General features: G+C 37.3%; 1 protein-coding gene across 1 annotated transcript in view; it reads left to right on the forward strand.

The window, feature by feature from the left end:
• LOC122327909 (NACHT, LRR and PYD domains-containing protein 3-like) overlaps positions 1–18,645 on the forward strand; it is an 88,298-nt gene that overhangs the window by 15,884 nt on the left and 53,769 nt on the right. The window contains 7 exon segments of the mRNA XM_043223579.1: positions 44–214; positions 1,611–1,663; positions 1,666–1,783; positions 2,595–2,765; positions 3,400–3,570; positions 4,621–4,791; positions 4,991–5,165. Coding sequence (XP_043079514.1) covers positions 44–214; positions 1,611–1,663; positions 1,666–1,783; positions 2,595–2,765; positions 3,400–3,570; positions 4,621–4,791; positions 4,991–5,165 — 1,030 coding nt within the window.

Genomic DNA, 18,645 nt, shown 5'->3' on the forward strand with positions numbered 1-18,645 from the left:
TTACATGTATCTAACTCTGTGATTTGATTCATTTCTCTTGTAGGCTAAATGATTGTGGTTTAACAGACAAAAGCTGTTCAGCTCTGGCTTCAGTTCTTGAATCAGATTCCAGTCTGAAAGAGCTGAACATGAACAATAATAATCTGCAGGATTCAGGAGTGAAGCTGCTCTGCACTGGACTGAAGGATATTAATTGTAAATTAGAGATACTGAGGTAAGTTTTGTGACAATCTCTAGGTTTAATTAGAACTCACATACATCTTTTAACATGGACCTAGATAATGTGCCAAATAATTGAGGACAGAACTGCTTGAGCTTAGTGTATTTGATAGGCTTTAATCCTCTAAGCAGAAAATTGCGACAAGACCTCATACTTGTTAAAATAGACTTCAGTTCCTATGGTGAATATGGTGCAATATTTTATTTGTATTCCCAAATGCTAAATGGCAGACATATAGTACTTTGATTCTAGATGATCATCATGATCCTATGCAAAGTGTTTGAGAAAACATGAGAAATATTTCTGTAAACAGCACTAGCTCTGATGGGACAGGCCTCGGTATAAATATCTATTATTTCATGAATATTACTGATGAACTGATCAAAATATAAGATACTGTTCATGTGTGTTTTACTACTAGTGTATGAATGTAGTCATAAATGCACTTTTATAATGTTTTATTGTTGGTTTTCTCTTTCTAATCTTTTGGAATGAAGATTAAAAATAGCATGCCAATAAGTTCAAACATCCATTATTTATATATATATATATATATATATATATATATATATATATATATATATATATATATATATATATATATATATATATATATAATTATTTTCTCTTATATAATATTTATTATTTTGTACTTATTACTAATTAACTAATCATGAAGTATACTACTGTTCATATGGGTTTTACCAATATTTAATATAATAAATTAACACTATCTTCTGTTTTATTGTCTGTTTTCTATTGTCTGCTAATTTAGAATGAGGATAAAACATTCTGAACTTCAATTCAAATATCCTGAATATTATGAATGTTATGAAACTCGGGATGGATCATCCTGATAACTTCATAACAGGCAAATTACATTAGTATATTTACAGCCCACACAAACTTTCTTTCGACCATTCCCACCATTTTTTTAATTTACAGTTGGTCTCTATCTTTAAGCCCTTTCAAGCCACAAGCTTTTGAAAACCTAGCTCCTAAAGGTTTAATTCCAGCATGAACTCTATATTTCAGTTCCTACCTCAGAATTTCAATGTGGTTTAAGAGTGTACTTATGTTATGGCATTTCAAAACATAAATGTACTTGTTTTATATTTGCATCATTTGGATGAAAAACTCCAGAATACTTTAGAATATACAGAATGCACTTTGGAGAAACTCAGGTCAATGTAGTGAACTAGTGTTTGGTTTTAATTACGACGTTCTTTCTGATCAAAATGAAAATATTACTGTAATAATCTTTAAAAAAAGTCATGCTCCTTTCAGATGGTGACTTTTTCCTTTCTTCTTTAACTAGAAGGAGAAAGCTATTAAAGCTTTTTTGCTGTAATATTAATTATATAACCTGAATATGATAAAACCTTTTTAGACTCTCAGACTGCAGTATCAGTGAAGAAGGTTATAAAGCTCTGTCTTCAGCTCTGAGATCAAACCTTCACACCTGATAGAGCTGGATCTCATAGGAAATGATCCTGGATCATCAGGAGTGAAGAAGCTCAGTGTTTTACTTCAGGATCGTAACTGTCAACTAAACACACTGAGGTGAGTTGTATATATAAATATTATATTATAATATTTATAGTGCAGCTGCTGTTGTTTTGATGATAGATGTCACCACAGTATAATTGTGTTAAAAGTTATAGGTTACTCAGAAATTTTGTGTGGGATTCAGTAGTTTGGGGCAATAATTAACATTTATGATTGTGGATATTTCTCATGAAAAAATATTCAGTGTGGCTAATTATTTTGATTGTGTAAATGTTACTGAATGCACTGTACATTAATTTTCATCAGGATCAGATTCACAACACTGTAGATCCACTACAGCAGATCTATATCACGTCTGAAGCTTCTTCTCATAATGAGCAGAATTACTGCTGTATCAACACAGACATCAGTTAAATACAACTATCCAGAGATGGTCTGAACTCAGATCATATTCTCTGTTAGTGGATCAGTAATCAAGTGTTTGGTGAATTCTGCTTCATAATTATAGAAAGAGCCAGCATTAAAAAAACCTCAATAAAATATATCAATATGAAGGTTTAGCTGTCACAAGCTAGTTATTGCTTTTTTTATCTCCTGCATAAAAACCAGAAAGATCTTGAGAATTTTAAGAATCATGATCTAGTGAGCTTTTATCTGAGTTTCTTTTAATATTTGTTTGCCTTTTGTCTGTCTTTAAAAAAAATTACAAAATAAATACATGCATAAATACATTTATTTATTTAAGTGTTCAAGCTTTAAAAACTTGAACTAGGTCTGTTTGTTTTGGGCAGTGTATGATAATCTTTAAATGTTTTGTGAAGCAGAGCACACTAAACTGAATCCTGCTTCATCTTGTTTTCTGCAGGTTTTTGGGTCCTGCTGCAGATGAAGGCTGTCAGTATGTGACTGGAATCGTGGGTAAAAACCCGTTACTCCTGAAAGAGCTGAATCTGAGTGGACATAAACTAGGAGACACACGAGTGAATCAGATCTCTGCTCTACTGCAGGATAAACACTGTCAGATCAACACACTGAAGTGAGTATCTTACAGCATTTCACACGTGTTGAAAACTTTTTTTGCTTCTTTTTAAGAAGAGACCAGAAGACTCTTGGTAAAGCAGGAGTTCATTTTTATTTCGTTGCTGTAGTCATGTGCAAGAAGTCTTGAAGTAATCTTTAAGAAAATCCTCAAGCAATCTCCAAGAAAAAAATCTAACTAAAACCTAGCACAGAGAAGTTTATATGTTTTAAGGGGAAGGAGTACATAGAGGTGGAGATTCACACTTAATTTGGGAAAACCTGCCAGATGTTCAGTAACTGAAAGACGAAAGATTACTGTCTCAGGGCTTGGACTTCCTGAGCTTATATCATAAATTACAATATACTTTCAGACTGGAAACTGTGTGTAACTTTTTATAAATTTGTAATACAACACATTTCACATGATTAGTTATGTTACAGAAGTCTATTGTAATTCTCATTTGAGTCCAACTCCTCGCTATAAAGCTTTATCCAGCTGTTTTATCAAGAAAATTTGAATCACTAAAACTCTGATAAATATGCAGTATATTTATGGTTTATGTAATGTATACCAATTAATTTAGCATTTTTATATTTAATAACTATATTGCATGTATTTAACTCTGTGATTTGATTTATTTGTCTTGTAGGCTAAATGATTGTGGTTTAACAGACAAAAGCTGTTCAGCTCTGGCTTCAGTTCTTGGATCAGATTCCAGTCTGAAAGAGCTGAACATGAACAATAATAATCTGCGGGATTCAGGAGTGAAGCTGCTCTGCACTGGACTGAAGGATATTAATTGTACATTAAAGATACTGAGGTAAGTTCTGTGATAATCCCTAGTACTGTTTCAGCTCAGTGAAATTTATAGTCTTTAGTTCTATGAACTCTACATTTCAGTTCCTACCACAGCATTTCAATATGGTTTCAGAGTGGACTTTTGTTAGGGCATTTCTAAACTGTCATTTTCTTGTTTATTTAACCACTTTGAGTTTTTGTTGTTGTTGTTGTGGATCATTTAAATAAAAGACTTTCAGACCTGTTGAGGTTCAATATAATCATGCACTGCATTTTTTAATTATTTAATGATTATCTCTGTGATGTACCTCTTAATATTAGCAATATTTATACATAAAAAGCAATCTGGGTTTAGACCTTATCGGCAGAACAGTCCGTTTTATAAGACCACATTCAAGATATTCAAAAGCCCACTGCTATAATCTGCCTTTTTGCATATTATTCAAATACAGTACAATACTTACACATATTTGTTTGTAAAACACATTTAAAAACAGCCAAAGATGACCAAAGTGCTGTAAAAAGTAGAATAAATAATCAGAAATAAGACAAAAAAACAAGACTCAAATTTAAAACACAACAGTATGAAAAAAACAATGTAATGAAAACTGGGTTAATGCACTGTGAATCAACATCACCTACCAGTGAATAGCTCTATTAACTAACATTGTCAAATATTAATAAATACTGTAATTAATGTATTGTTCAAGCTTATTGTAAAGTGTTTCCATACTGTGTATTTGTGTCACGGTAGTGGTTTACGAGAGAGAGCTCTCAACGAGGAAAAATCAACTTAAACAGTTGTAATCTTCTGTGAACAAAATAAACAGGATATTTACAGGCTGGTAGGCAGGAGGAAAAAAACACATACATTAAAGATGAAAACCGATGATAAAAACAGAATCAAACTGGAACTTAAATACACACATGAATTGACTAAACTAACAAGACACAGCTGATGACAAATTAGACAATTAACAAAGTAGGTCACACATGGCACAGGACAAAACAACAACAAAAGAGTCCATGTGTGACAATTTGTAATTTCTTCCTCTCATGTTTATCATTTTAGGTTGTGTGATTGTGGTTTAACAGAGGAAAGCTGTTCAGCTCTTGCTACAGTCCTGATATCAAATTCCAGTCTGAAAGAGCTTGACATGAGCAACAATAATCTGCAGGATTCAGGAGTCAAGAAACTCAAGAACGCTTTAGAAAATACAGAATGCACATTGGAGAACCTCAGGTGAATATAATGAACTATTGTAATGGTTTTAATTTGATCAAAATGAAAATATTATTGTAATAATCTTTAAATAAAGTCATGCTCTGTCAGATGGTGAATTGTTTTTCATTCTTCTCTAACTAGAAGGAGAAAGCTATTAAACCTTTTTGTAGAAATATTATTTATATATCTTTCAATATAATAAAATCCTTTTTTTTAGACTCTCAGACTGCAGTATCAGTGAAGAAGGTTATAAAGCTCTGTCTTCAGCTCTGAGATCAAACCCATCACACATGATAGAGCTGGATCTCATAGGAAATGATCCTGGATCATCAGGAGTGAAGGAGCTCAGTGATTTACTTCAGGATCCTAACTGTCAACTAAACACACTGAGGGTGAGGCCAGTGGTGTAACTACAGGCAGTGCACACTGTTACGTGCTTGTTGTTAAACGGGGAGGCAGTAACATTTAAGTGAGATGCAACGGCTGCTAAGAACTGCAATAAAGAATGTCCGTGAGGCAAACGTAGATGTTGAAATCAATCTGCTTTTATTTAACAGTTTCTAAACTTAGGAGAAGAGAAAAGAATGAGTGACACCAAATCAAAGAAAATATAAGAAGCAAAACGACCCTAATAACTAAAGCCCCAACCCAACTAATCTAACTAACAGAAAAAGAATGTAAAAACAAAACCGATATCTTCAGCGATCCGGACACCCAAATAAACTACACTACCTAGTAAAACCAAAAGTACACGGGTGGCTGTCACTCCTAACCTAGACATAACATGGAGTAACCTAAAATTAAACTAACTTACCTTAAACTTAACTTAATTACATTGCCTTCGTGACAATTAACAGAAAGGGGGTAACAAAAGTAAGTCTTAAATTACAAAGACGGTTAACGACAAAAGACAAAAGACAGTTTGCCACAAGATTGACAGCCGCCTGCTGGCTGAATAGCAGGACGACTGACACACGCAGGCAGCACCAGGCCGCTTTTAAAGTGGTAGGTCCGGCCTGATTGGTTGCCCAAACTCAGTCGTCACCCAATAGGGAAACCTAAATATGGAAAAAAAAAAATAGAGGGAGAGAGACAACAACAAAATACAAAAGCAAACATACGAGGGACGTAACACCTCCCCTTAAAAAAACTAAATTTCTTTTCTTTTTTTTTCTTTTTCTCTTCCTTCACAAATTAGTTTTTAAACAAATTTACATCACCACCCAAGCTCTAGATAAGGCATCAGCAATAATATTTTCCAAGCCCTTTTTGTGTTTAATCACCAAGTTGTAACCTTGCACGATTAAAGACCAGCGCATTAACCGTTGGTTATGATTGTACATGCGCCGCTAGAAACACCAAAGGATTGTGATCGGTGAACACAATTACAGGCATGTTACTTGAGCCAATGTACACATCAAAGTACTGTAAAGCCATCAAAAGGGCCAGTGTTTCTTTCTCAATTGTGGAGTAGTTTAACTGATGTTTATTAAACTTACGTGAGAAGAAACACACTGGATGTTCGATCCCCACAAGAATCCTCCTGGATCAGCACAGCACCCGCACCAACCAAACTCGCATCAATTTCTAACGTGAAGGACTTGGCACAGTCGGGGAGCAATAAGAACAGGTGCATTGCACAACAATGCCTTCACATTGTCAAAAGCAGTTTGACACGCCGTGCTCCATTTAAATGGACACGAAGGACTGAGAAGGGGATGTAAGCGGATTAACGACAGTTGAGAAATTTTTACAAAAGTTTTGATAATAGCCTGCCATTCCCAAAAACCTATGCAGCTCTTTTTGTGCGAGGCAGGAGCAGGGAACTCTGCAACAGCAGTTACTTTTGCCTCCACAGGTCTTACTTGTCCTTGCCCCACTTCCCTACCCAAGTATGTGATCGTAGCTTGTCCAAACTCACATTTAGCAAGGTTTAATGTTAGCGACGCATCTGCAAGACGTGCAAATACCTCTCTCGCAAAGTTGACACATGATCCTCCCAGTCAGGTGAATAAATCACAAGATCGTCTAAATAGGCGTTACAATTTTGAATACCAGAAAGTACCATATTAACAAGTCTCTGAAACGTTGCCGGGGCGTTTCGCATACCGAAAGCCATTACGCAATATTGCGCAAAACTATCCGTGTCACAAACGCAGAAATATCTGATGCACGAGCGGTTAAAGGCACCTGCCAATACCTCTTTCAGCAGATCCAGTTTACTAACAAACTTTGCAGTACCAAGAGTGTCAACGCAGTCTTCCATACGTGGCAATGGAAAAACAGTCAGGTGTAGTCACAGCGCTTCACTTTACGATAATCTGTACAAAATCTGGCAGATCCATCACTTTTACTAACAAGTAAGCATGGTGAACTCCACGAACTGCAGCTCGGTTTTGCTAACCCATTCTCCAAAAGATACTTAACTTCATCTTTCATGACAGAACGTTTCAATGCATTCATTCTGTAAGCATGTTGCTTAATCGAAGCAGAATTCCCTACATCAATGTCATGCTGTAATACTGTTGTACGGTAGGAACATCATTAAATAGCGAAGGAAATGCATTAATTGGCTGTTCAATATCAGCTCTCTGAGGATCTGAAAGATGTGTTAAAGCAGAACTTAAGTTAACCAAAACTTCAGAATTCTTTAAGTCTGGCACATTGCTGATATGTATGTCGAACTATCACCCATCTTCATCAGGATCAATAACCACATCACAAGTAAGAGCAACACTTGGCGATTGAGCGCTCTCGGTTTTAGTTATACTCACAGCCGTTGGTGATGACTCTCTTACACAATAAGCTTTTAGCATGTTGATATGACACACACGGGATTTCTTTCTGCGATCGGGCGTTCGAATTACGTAGTCTGTATCACTAAGCTTCTTGAGCACTTCATACGGACCTGAAAAACGTGCAGACAAAGGTGAACCAATAACAGGCATGAGAACAAGCACTTGATCTCCTCTTTAAAGTGACGTGGAACAGCGGCACGATCAAACTGATCTTTCATAGTAATTTGTGCATCTGACAAAGACTCGCGTGCCATCGTACAAGCATGGTGTAACTGTTCACGAAACTTACTTTTACGCACTCCAACACCGTTATTTTAGAATCAGTATCAGAAGATAGCATATCTTCCTTAAGCATCTTTAACGGACCCCTCACCGTATGCCCAAACACCAAGTCAGCAGGACTAAACCCCAGACTTTCTTGCTCTGCTTCTCTGACAGCAAACAGTACTAAGGGTATGCCCTCATCCCAATCCTTGCTAGTCTCCATACAGTACTTACGAAGCATGGATTTGAGTGTTTGATGAAATCGTTCCAGTGCCCCTTGGCTTTCTGGATGATACGCGCTTGCAATCCTGTGAGAAACTTTTAGAGTCATCACTATTTGAGAAAAAACCTTGGACAGAAAATTTGTACCCCGATCAGTCTGCACAGTTCTAGGTAATCCAAACATTGAAAAGAATTTCACGAGCGCACGAGTAATTACCGGAGCAGTTATTTTACGCAGCGGATCGCCTCTGAAAACGTGTTGCTACACACATTATTATCACAACAAGTACTGATTTCCAGTCTTTGTCCTGGGCAGGGGACCAACACAATCGATTTATAACGTGAGAGAAGGCCTCTCAATTACAGGAATAGGAACAAGCGGTGCGCTGGGAATGACTTGATTCGGCTTTCCACTGCTAATTGACAAGTACTACATGTTCTGCAATATTTCAAGCTACGTCAGATTTTAATCTGGGCCACACAAAATGCTTTAAAATTCGTTGGTAAGTTTTTCTAATACCCAGGTGTCCAGACAAGGCATTATCATGAGCCAACGAAAGTACGGGCTTGTCTGTAACACTCCAGGAACAACAATCTGGTGAACAGTAGACCATTCAAAATCTTCTGAAACATTTTACACCATTTGCGCATCAGTAATCCGTTATCCATATAATAAGCCATTTTTCGTTCACTTGCCATTTCTAAAGAAACAGCAGAAGAGAAGTATTTACACAGGGTCAAGTCAGCTTTTGAGCTGCGATAATGTTATCTCAGTCACTGTTAATTTTACGTCGCTTCAGAACTAGATCAAGTTTTTCATCTGGCTTAGCTTCATCAGTCAAAGTATTATGCTCCATAGAAGATGCCATAAAAGTGTTAGCCAAATCAGGCGCATCAGCGAAGTTTATGAGTCTGGGCACGCTAAGATGGCACAGACAGGAAAGACTTGGAAATCTTTCAGACATTTCATCACATTGATCAAGCAAATCGGGTTTGTCTAAAACCTCTATAAAAGGAATCACCCTTCCACCGCTGCACATCGTTACTAAGAATAAGTTTTACCCGCTAACAGGCAAATTTTCCTATGACTCCCACTTTAATTATTCCTGTAAACAACTCGAGCGCAAATAAATCTGATGCAAGGAACTCTGACAGTCTTCATTCCAATACCTCGTACCAAAACATAACTACCACAGAAGGTTTGATCAGAAAAAGGAAACGCGTCTTTTAGCCAATGACATTGTTTGCATGGCACCAGTATCACGCAGCATGGTCACCTGAACCTGGTCTGTGGACTGAGCATCAGCAGAAACTAATCCTTCCAACAAAAAGGTTGATACCCTTCATCTATCTGATCGTGGTTTTATTAATCACGCCAACAGTCTTTACAAGACCAACATTCTTAGGAGAGTTAGATTGCGATTTTCGCTTTAAAGCAAGGCAATCAGCAATTACATGACTGGCTTATGACAATAAAAGCATTGTCTACCTTCTTTATCTTTGGGAGTAAACTTAAGACGGATTGATTGAGACCTTTCGCACGGGCAATAAAAACAGTTTTGTGTGTCAGAGCAAATTGGGTCTCATGAGAACAGACGCACTGGACAACGAAGTTTACCTTCTGCTCATTTAAGTAGACAGCAACACGTTCAGGAATGCAACCTTTAAATTCTTCAAGCAAAATTAATTGAATGCCTGAAACTCTATAACCTTGGCTGGCTACGCACCATTTGTCAAAGAGCATAGACTTTTCCTAGCTTAACTCAACGAAAGTCTGACCTGCCTTTTTATAACTTCTGAATCTCTGCCTATAAGCCTCGGGAACCAATTCATAAGCTCTCAGAATAGCCGCGAAACAACATCATAGTCGAGGCTATCCTCTAAAGATAGAACAGCACACACTTCCTGAGCTTTTCCGTTAACTTACATTGCAGTAACAGAGACCATACATCTCTAGGCCAACTCAAAGCCGAAGCAATTCGCTAAAAACATTAAAATACGAGTCAACCTCGCTTTCTAAACTGTGGTACAAGAGCAATATGTTTACTCACGCCGAACGTATTCCCTGACGCCCGATTCTGGAAACAGTATCAGCATTTGCTGCACGTGCAGGATGAATAGGTACAGAAGGGGCGGCTGGCACAGAAGGAATCACTGGCATAGGAGGAATTACCGCGCAGGAGCAGGGGCTACTGGAGCAGGAAGCACTGGTGCGCCTTTGGCAACTCTTAATTGAGCTCCCGCCACTTGATTTGTTTATCCGCCTCAATTTCTAAACGACGGACCTCGGCTGCAACTCTAGCTCAGCCTGACGCTCAGCCACCTCGCGCGTTCTTCCATCTGGAGTTTAGCCAGACGTAACTTAAAACGCGATCACCGCCCAGACCCAGATAGGGCAGGGGAAAGAGGATCGAAGGGTGGCAATACAGCTTTGGCTTTGGACCTCCACCTCAGCCGCTTGGGCCGCTCTCCTCACCAAGTACAAGCGAGTGACCATCATCACTGAGCGAGTCCTGCTCTACTCCACCAGCCAATGCCAACACACCAAGCTCCAGCAGCCCTCGCCACGGCGCCCTTAATTTCCCTCAGCTGCTGCTTATTAACCTTAATTTTAAAGTGCTCAGCAATACAAACCAAATCGTCCTTTCTACACCTATCCAGCTGCTCATTCGTTGGCTCGACTAACAAAACTGTCTAAATCAAAATCAGCCATTCGAACCGCTTTAATTAAATATTAAGCTAACTCAAAGGAAACCGCTGCTCAAAAAAAATTCTTCTCTTTCTAAACAAAAGATTTACCTCACGGACACCCCATCGCAATCCCAGCAACAGTGCACCTCACCATTTTAATCCCCAAATTAGATACTGCAAAGAAATGAGTATCCCACCGCTGTGCTACCAATTAATGTTACGTGCTTGTTGTTAAACGGGAGGCAGTAACATTTAAGTGAGATGCAACGGCTGCTAAGAACTGCAATAAAGAATGTCCGTGAGGCAAACGTAGATGTTGAAATCAATCTGCTTTTATTTAACAGTTTCTAAACTTAGGAGAAGAGGAAAGAATGAGTGACACCAAATCAAAGAAAATATAAGAAGCAAAACGACCCTAATAACTAAAGCCCCAACCCAACTAATCTAACTAACAGAAAAAGAATGTAAAAACAAAACCGATATCTTCAGCGTCCGACGCCCAAATAAACTACACTACCTAGTAAACCAAAAGTACACGGGTGGCTGTCACTCCTAACCTAGACATAACATGGAGTAACCTAAAATTAAACTAACTTACCTTAAACTTAACTTAACTTAATTACATTGCCTTCTGACAATTAACAGAAAGGGGGTAACAAAAGTAAGTCTTAAATTACAAAGACGGGTTAACGATAAAAGACAAAAGACAGTTTGCCACAAGATTGGACAGCCGCCTGCTGGCTGAATAGCAGGACGACTGACACACGCAGGCAGCACCAGGCCGCTTTTAAAAGTGGTAGGTCCGCCTGATTGGTTGCCCAAACTCAGTCGTCACCCAATAGGGAAACCTCTAAATATGGAAAAAAAAAAAAAGTAGAGGGAGAGAGACAACAACAAATACAAAAGCAAACATACGAGGGACGTAATAACATCGCACTAAATTAATATTTCTAGAAATATCAATAATACAATGCAACTCATGTCATGGGTTTTTTACAGCGGCATCATCTTGTGTCCTTTAGTGTTCTAGAGGTGGAGCTTTTGTCAAGCATTACTGAGCTTTCGGCTTCTAATCCAACCTTTTGTGTAGTTTTTCTTTTTTTTTCCTTCTTTGAAACCAAAGAGATGTTCATTAGTTTGATTGTGTATCAAGAGCAAGTACACATTTGTGTGCATTTTGTTTTGTGCTTTTACAGAACAATGCACTCAATTGTCTGTGTAAGACACGCAATGTGCACGAGTGCCAAGAGAGAACTGATAACAGCAGCAATGAGTGCTCGTCGTAACACATTCCAGCAATAGACCCCCTGTTATTTAAAGATATTATTTATTTATTTCTATTTATTATAGATTAGAGATGTTTTCTTTTTTTTTTCTTTTGTATACATCCACTCTCTCTGAGAAGATTCCTGCGTGTGTGTTAGACGCATGTAAAGAGAACTGTTTAATATAACATGCTCTTTCTAGTTGGTCTTAATTAAGTAGGCTAGGCACAGATTTCCTTATATATTTTTTTTCTAGATATGAGCGCTGTGTGTATGTGCTTCATAACCGCAGCCCAGGGTAGGGTCCACATGAATAAGTTACACCACTGGGTGAGACACCATGAAGTAAATGTGAATTACTTACATTAGTATTATATTATAATATTTAGCTACAGCTGCTGTAGTTTTGATGATAAATGTCAACACAGTTAAGATGAGTCACTAGAGTGGGATTCAGTAGTTTGGCGCCTCAATAATTATGATATATTATTGTGTTATTGTGGACATTTCTCATGAACAAAAAATATTCAGTGTGCCTAATTATCTTGATTGTTTAAATGTCACTGAATGCACTGTGCATTAATTTTCATCAAGCTCAGATTCACAACACTGTAGATCTACTACAACAGATCTATATCACATCTGAAGATGTAGTTCTTCTCAAAATAAGCAGAATTACTGCTGTATCAAAACATGAGTCAATTAAAAAAGTGAATTCTGCTGCATAATAATTGCCATTTGTCTTTTTTTAACAAAAAAATAAATAGATTGAATAAATGTAACTATATGTAAACTGTAAAGATTTGAACTAGAGCTTTTAGGTATAAACAATATTTGGTCATCTTTTAATGTTTTCTGATGCACACTGAATTGATTTCTTCATCTTGTCTTCTGCAGGTTTTTGGTCCTGCTGCAGATGAAGGCTGTCAGTATGTGACTGGAATTGTGGTAAAACCCAAGTACTCCTGAAAGAACTGAATCTGAGTGGACATGAACTAGAGACACACGAGTGAATCAGATCTCTGCTCTACTGCAGGATAAACACTGTCAGATCAACACACTGAAGTGAGTATCTTACAGCATTTCACACGTCACACGCACTAGTGATCTTACAGAAGTTTTTAATTCTCATTCATTTTAATTCTTTTTAATTCAAAAGATTTTAATTTCTCATTTGAGTCCAACCCCATGCTATTGTTGGAAACTTTTTTTTAGCTTCTTTTTAAGAAGAGACCAGGAGATTCTTGGTAAAGCAGGAGTTTGTTTTTATTTCGTTGCTGTAGTCATCTGCAAGAAGTCTTCAAGAAATCTTTAAGAAAGTCGTCAAGCAATCTCAAGAAAATCTTCAAGAAATCTCAAGAAACAAATCTAAATGAAACATGTTAGGTTGAAGTATATATGTTTCAGAAGGAGGAGGAGTACAGAGGTGGAGACCAGTAAAACAAAAGTATGCAAATGCGATCAGAACTTAGCCCAGAACAGGAACTTTCCAGATCCTTGATCTATTTAGCATCTAAGTGTCATTCAAATGCATAGGTGTTGTAGAGACTAAAACAAAAGGCACAGTTGTACCTCAGGATTAGCATTCACACTTGACCTACCAGATGTTCAAGAACTGAAAGACAAAAGATAACTGTCTCGGGGCTTGGGCTTCCTGCTCTTAGAATGTAGATCACAATACACATTCAGCATATACTGTTATTAAAACTGTGTTTAACCTTTTATAAATTTGTAATACAACAATCCCCCATTTGAGAGTTTTAATGACTCTCACGTAACACAAATTTAATCCTTCTAAAATCCATTCTATAGCCTATGTTTAATAACATATGCTCCATCTTGCAGTCATGCAACTTGAAAAAGTTACAGGCACATATCTTATTCTGTGTCTTTGCCTAGAATTGCTTTAGGTTGTAATAGTTCTTTTCAGGACCATAACTCTTGACAAAAAATACGACATGGGTGGTAATATGTCGTACAAAAACTACATGATGACACAATCATGTAGCATAAGAGTGGAAGTCCTGAAGTCCATGGCGCTCTGAATAACTGTGACGTCTGTTTCCTGTAGTCCATTTCCCCTGTAGAGTCATTCGATGACTCTTGTCCTCATGAAGCTTGTTCATGGATGTCTGAGGTGTAAATCAGGTGCTGCATATGAGATGACCTGGCATATACACGGACCTGAAACACAAGAACACACAGAGAACAGCAGACCAGCAGTATTCATGCATAGACATTTTAAGACTTCTGGTGATCGTTATAGTGGTTTAATTTTTGATCATCGTGGTAGTGGTTTAATTTTGATGATCGTATAGTGGTTTTGTTGACCTAGTCTTAAGTCATTTGACACCTATGGACCAGTGAGGTAAGGATAGACTAGTGGATGGGGAAAAGGCCTATGAGGAAAATCTTCACTGCAGGGGTCGGCCCTCGAGGCCTGTTGCGTCTCGGTTCTTCCCTGGGCTCCTCACTGGTCTATGTGTCCTAGTCTGTCCCTGTAGGTAATTTGTAAACCATTATTGTAAAAAACATCTTCATCCTCCAATGAAACATCAGTCATAGTAAACATCATAACATAGAGGATAGGTGTAATTTGGAGTGTGCTGTAGAATAACTTTGAAGGCTGTGAGTGTACTTAACTAGCATTCTCTCAATGGAAGGAGACACCTTAAATTAAGTACTCACAGCCCTAACAGCTAACACCTGAGCAAACTGCTCCAACAGTTGGGTAAAGTGGGAGGGCTGCTTCAGAGTAGCTAGCAGACTGAATAGGAGCTGGGTAAAGCTGTTAATTTTTCCTAAAGTTTTTTTGCGTTTCCTGCACTCTTTCATCCAGTGTCCAGATTTTCCACAGTAATGGCAATTGCCCTCCCTCTTAGGACATTTACCTTTCTGCCTGTTCTCAGTGTTGACCTTAAAGGATGCTGCCGCAATCCTTACTCTGGCTTTAACATCAGAGTCTCTTTCCCATGTAGCTAGTGTGTTAAGGTTAGTTCTGAGAGTTTTGTTAGACCAAATTAGATCTAGAAAAGGCAAGGCTTTTCTGTCCTCTGATAAAAGGCCATCAACCCACGTAAGTGAACGAAAGTGGTCCTTTATGATCCAATACCTTCTCTGGAGTGTCAGCTATTCCACTATATGCTGCAGCTGACTGACAAAACCTTTCAGTGTACTCACTTACAGTTTCATCTTTCTTCTGCATACAACTAGTGACCTTTGACCAATCCATTTTTGGTCCAACAATGTTCTTTAACTCTTTCAGAACTCCCTCTCTAAGTTCATCTTTACGGGCATGTTGTAGCTCAAGTAACAGCTGACTCAAAACTATTGAATTCAGATTCAGTTAGAATTTGTGACATCAGCTGTGTGGATTTCTGCTAACGACATGTCGTAGAGAGACGCATTTTGCAAATTAAGGCTCTTCTAAATTCAGGAAAATTTGTCTGGGCTGAGGGTAAGCTCTGGGATATTCTCTCTATATCTTTAGGTCCAAGCATTTTTGCAATTGATTGGACCTGGACAACAGAAGAGTTGGGAGGAAAACTTTCAATTCCCTGAGATCTTCTCCTAGCACCACATACCTTCACTGAATCTACAGACCCCTCAGTTACCGATGTGATGGCTACCTCAGTTTCAAGGAAAGCTTTCCATGTAGTCAGGATAAGTGCTATCAGGCTGACTAACTTCCACCTCAGATTTTTCTGAAGCTTTGTTGCGATTTAATTTCTTTGCCAAAGCCGATATTCTAGCACATAGCTCTTTGTTCTGTTCCTCTAGTTCTGAGATGCGCTGAGATTGTTGTGTAGCTAGTGTTAAACTAAATTCCTGTGGCAACAGATAATGCCTTTCAAATTGTTCTACGTAAACATGCTCCTAAAACCTTTTTACACTTCTACAGACCAAGTCTTGTTTGGATGGATCTTACATTTCTGAGTTAGCTCTTGTCTAACTTTCTCAGTAATTATAAGGTTCATTTGCATGCCTAAAAGTGATTTGAATTCAACATCTGACCACAAAGGAGTTGTGAGACCACCTTTTCAGTTGTGGGAATCAGTCTAGCATTCTTTGAACATTGTAGATTTTGTTTTTGTTACTTACACAAAGAAAACATTTAACGTCTCTCAACAGAGGGTACACTTGTTAACACAGATCAACTATGGTTAACCTTCTCTAACAAAGTAGAGGATAAAACAAACAATTAGCAAGTAATGCCAATCTTCCCTGCCTAAAACAGAGGATAAAGTCTTCCTGCCTAAAACAGAGGATAAAAAGTCTCTCCTGCCTAAAACACAGAGGATAAAGTCTTCCCTGCCTAAAACAGAGGATACACAAATATTAGCAAGTAATGCCAATCTTCCCTGCCTAAAACAGAGGATAACACAAACATTAGCACGTAATGCTAACCTTCCCTGTCTGAAACAGAGGATAACCAATTCTTCCCTAAAATGAATTTTTAGAGGATAACCTAGTTAACCAAACCCTACAGCTGTCTGTTAACTCTTCTCTGACGGGCGCAGAGGTTTACATGTACTGGTCTGTAATGGTTCTTTGGATAGAGTTACACTCACCAACCCTTGGTTGTGCTGAAAGATTCAGTCTGGATCGAAGTCAGATCTTTGTTGAACTTGAAGTTTCAGTCTGGATTCAGATGAGTAGCTCTATCCGGGTCACGGCACCAAAACTGTTGGAAACTTTTTTTTTAGCTTCTTTTTAAGAAGAGACCAGAGATTCTTGGTAAAGCAGGAGTTTGTTTTTTTATTTCGTTGCTGTAGTCATCTGCAAGAAGTCTTCAAGAAATCTTTAAGAAAGTCATCCAAGCAATCTCCAAGAAAATCTTCAAGAAATCTCCAAGAAACAAATCTAAATGAAACATGTTAGGTTGAAGTATATATGTTTCAGAAGGGGAGGAGTACACAGAGGTGGAGACCAGTAAAACAAAAGTATGCAAATGCGATCAGGAACTTAGCCCAGAACAGGAACTTTCCAGATCCTTGATCTATTTAGCATCTAAGTGTCATTCAAAATGCATAGGTGTTGTAGAGACTAAAACAAAAGGCACAGTTGTACCTCAGGATTAGCATTCACACTTGACCTACCAGATGTTCAAGAACTGAAAAGACAAAAGATAACTGTCTCGGGCTTGGGCTTCCTGCTCTTAGAATGTAGATCACAATACACATTCAGTATATATACTGTTATTAAAACTGTGTTTAACCTTTTATAAATTTGTAATACAACACTATAAAGGCCATTTTTTCTAATATAACAAATTTTATTTATTTGTTGAAAGAAGAAATTCTTAAATAAATCATAGAGCTATTTCAAACAAAAATGAAATTTCCTCATAAGTGCACAGAGATTGAGAGAAAATAATGTAAACCACATTAGAAATAGCCAGTGTTTAATGTGTTTACCATCGCTTGCCTTTAATACAGCTTCAAACCTTCTCAAAATAGATTCAAACAACTTTAGACTTCATAGACTTCAGTTAAATGTAGTCTCTAACTTCTGCTGAATGTGATCATGTTTACTGACAACAAACTAAGGATTGAAGACTAATTTGAAAAACATTAACCACCAACTAGTAAATACACAGAACTGAAACCTTTTTCTTCTTGATTTGATCATAAAAACACCTGACAACCTCAGTTTTTTAAGCAGTGAGGTATTGTTTAATCTGGAGCAGGGTGAATCTCTCATAAAGTGTCTGGTCTAACTTCTCATTGGCCGACTGGTATCTTGTTTGCTGCATTCAATACATTTGATTACGCTTTAAATATTTTGTATAGTTAATCTGTCTATTTTCTGTACTGTATATTTTGTGTAAGGGAGACTTGTAAAGTAAGTTGTTCTGAGGTCTAAACCTTGAAAGTTGTAATGAGTGTTTCTTGCTCTTACAGCACAACAAATACACAACCCAATATCACATCATTTTAGTGAATAATACCAAAATACACAAACATTTGACTTTTATCAAGTAAATAAAACTGTTTTCATTATGTTTATTAATGTGAAATTATTCATAATGTAATCATAATCAAACAATGATGAATGAATGTTCAACACAACTGAACAGAACAGATCCAGACTGGACTTTATTCTGTGCAGGCATTGGTTCTTCAGTTTTACCTGTTTCTGAGAAATATTACTGTACTTCACATCTACACCCACAGAAAAAGATACAGGTTTATTTAGATCTGCAAAGTTAAATCTGTGTAGTAAAGCTGATCTCTTTCATTCACAAAAACATCTGTTTTCTGAAGATGTGAAAAAAACAGTCACTAGATCACAGACAACAAATAAGTATCTAGCTTTTCATAAAAAATAAATTCCTGATCTGCATTTTTAAAAAGCTCTTTCACTCAGACATGCATCATCATTACAAATCATGTTTTTTTACGTGTAAATATTCTCCAGATTTGAAATGTAACTAGTATCCTTAAATCCTAGTTTGGTTTTAGTAATATTGTTTTCACGCTTTAGCCTTATTTTATTTATTGTACTGTATGGTGTTTTCTCAGTGATTAATTTAAGTCACACATGAACATAACGTGTCTGATTCATTGTCTTTTCTTTTTCTGTCTCTGGTCTGTGGGGATGCAGTATTACAGAGAAACAGAGTCTCATCC

The sequence above is a fragment of the Puntigrus tetrazona genome, chromosome 22, assembly GCF_018831695.1.
Source record: "Puntigrus tetrazona isolate hp1 chromosome 22, ASM1883169v1, whole genome shotgun sequence".
Classification (NCBI taxonomy): domain Eukaryota; kingdom Metazoa; phylum Chordata; class Actinopteri; order Cypriniformes; family Cyprinidae; genus Puntigrus; species Puntigrus tetrazona.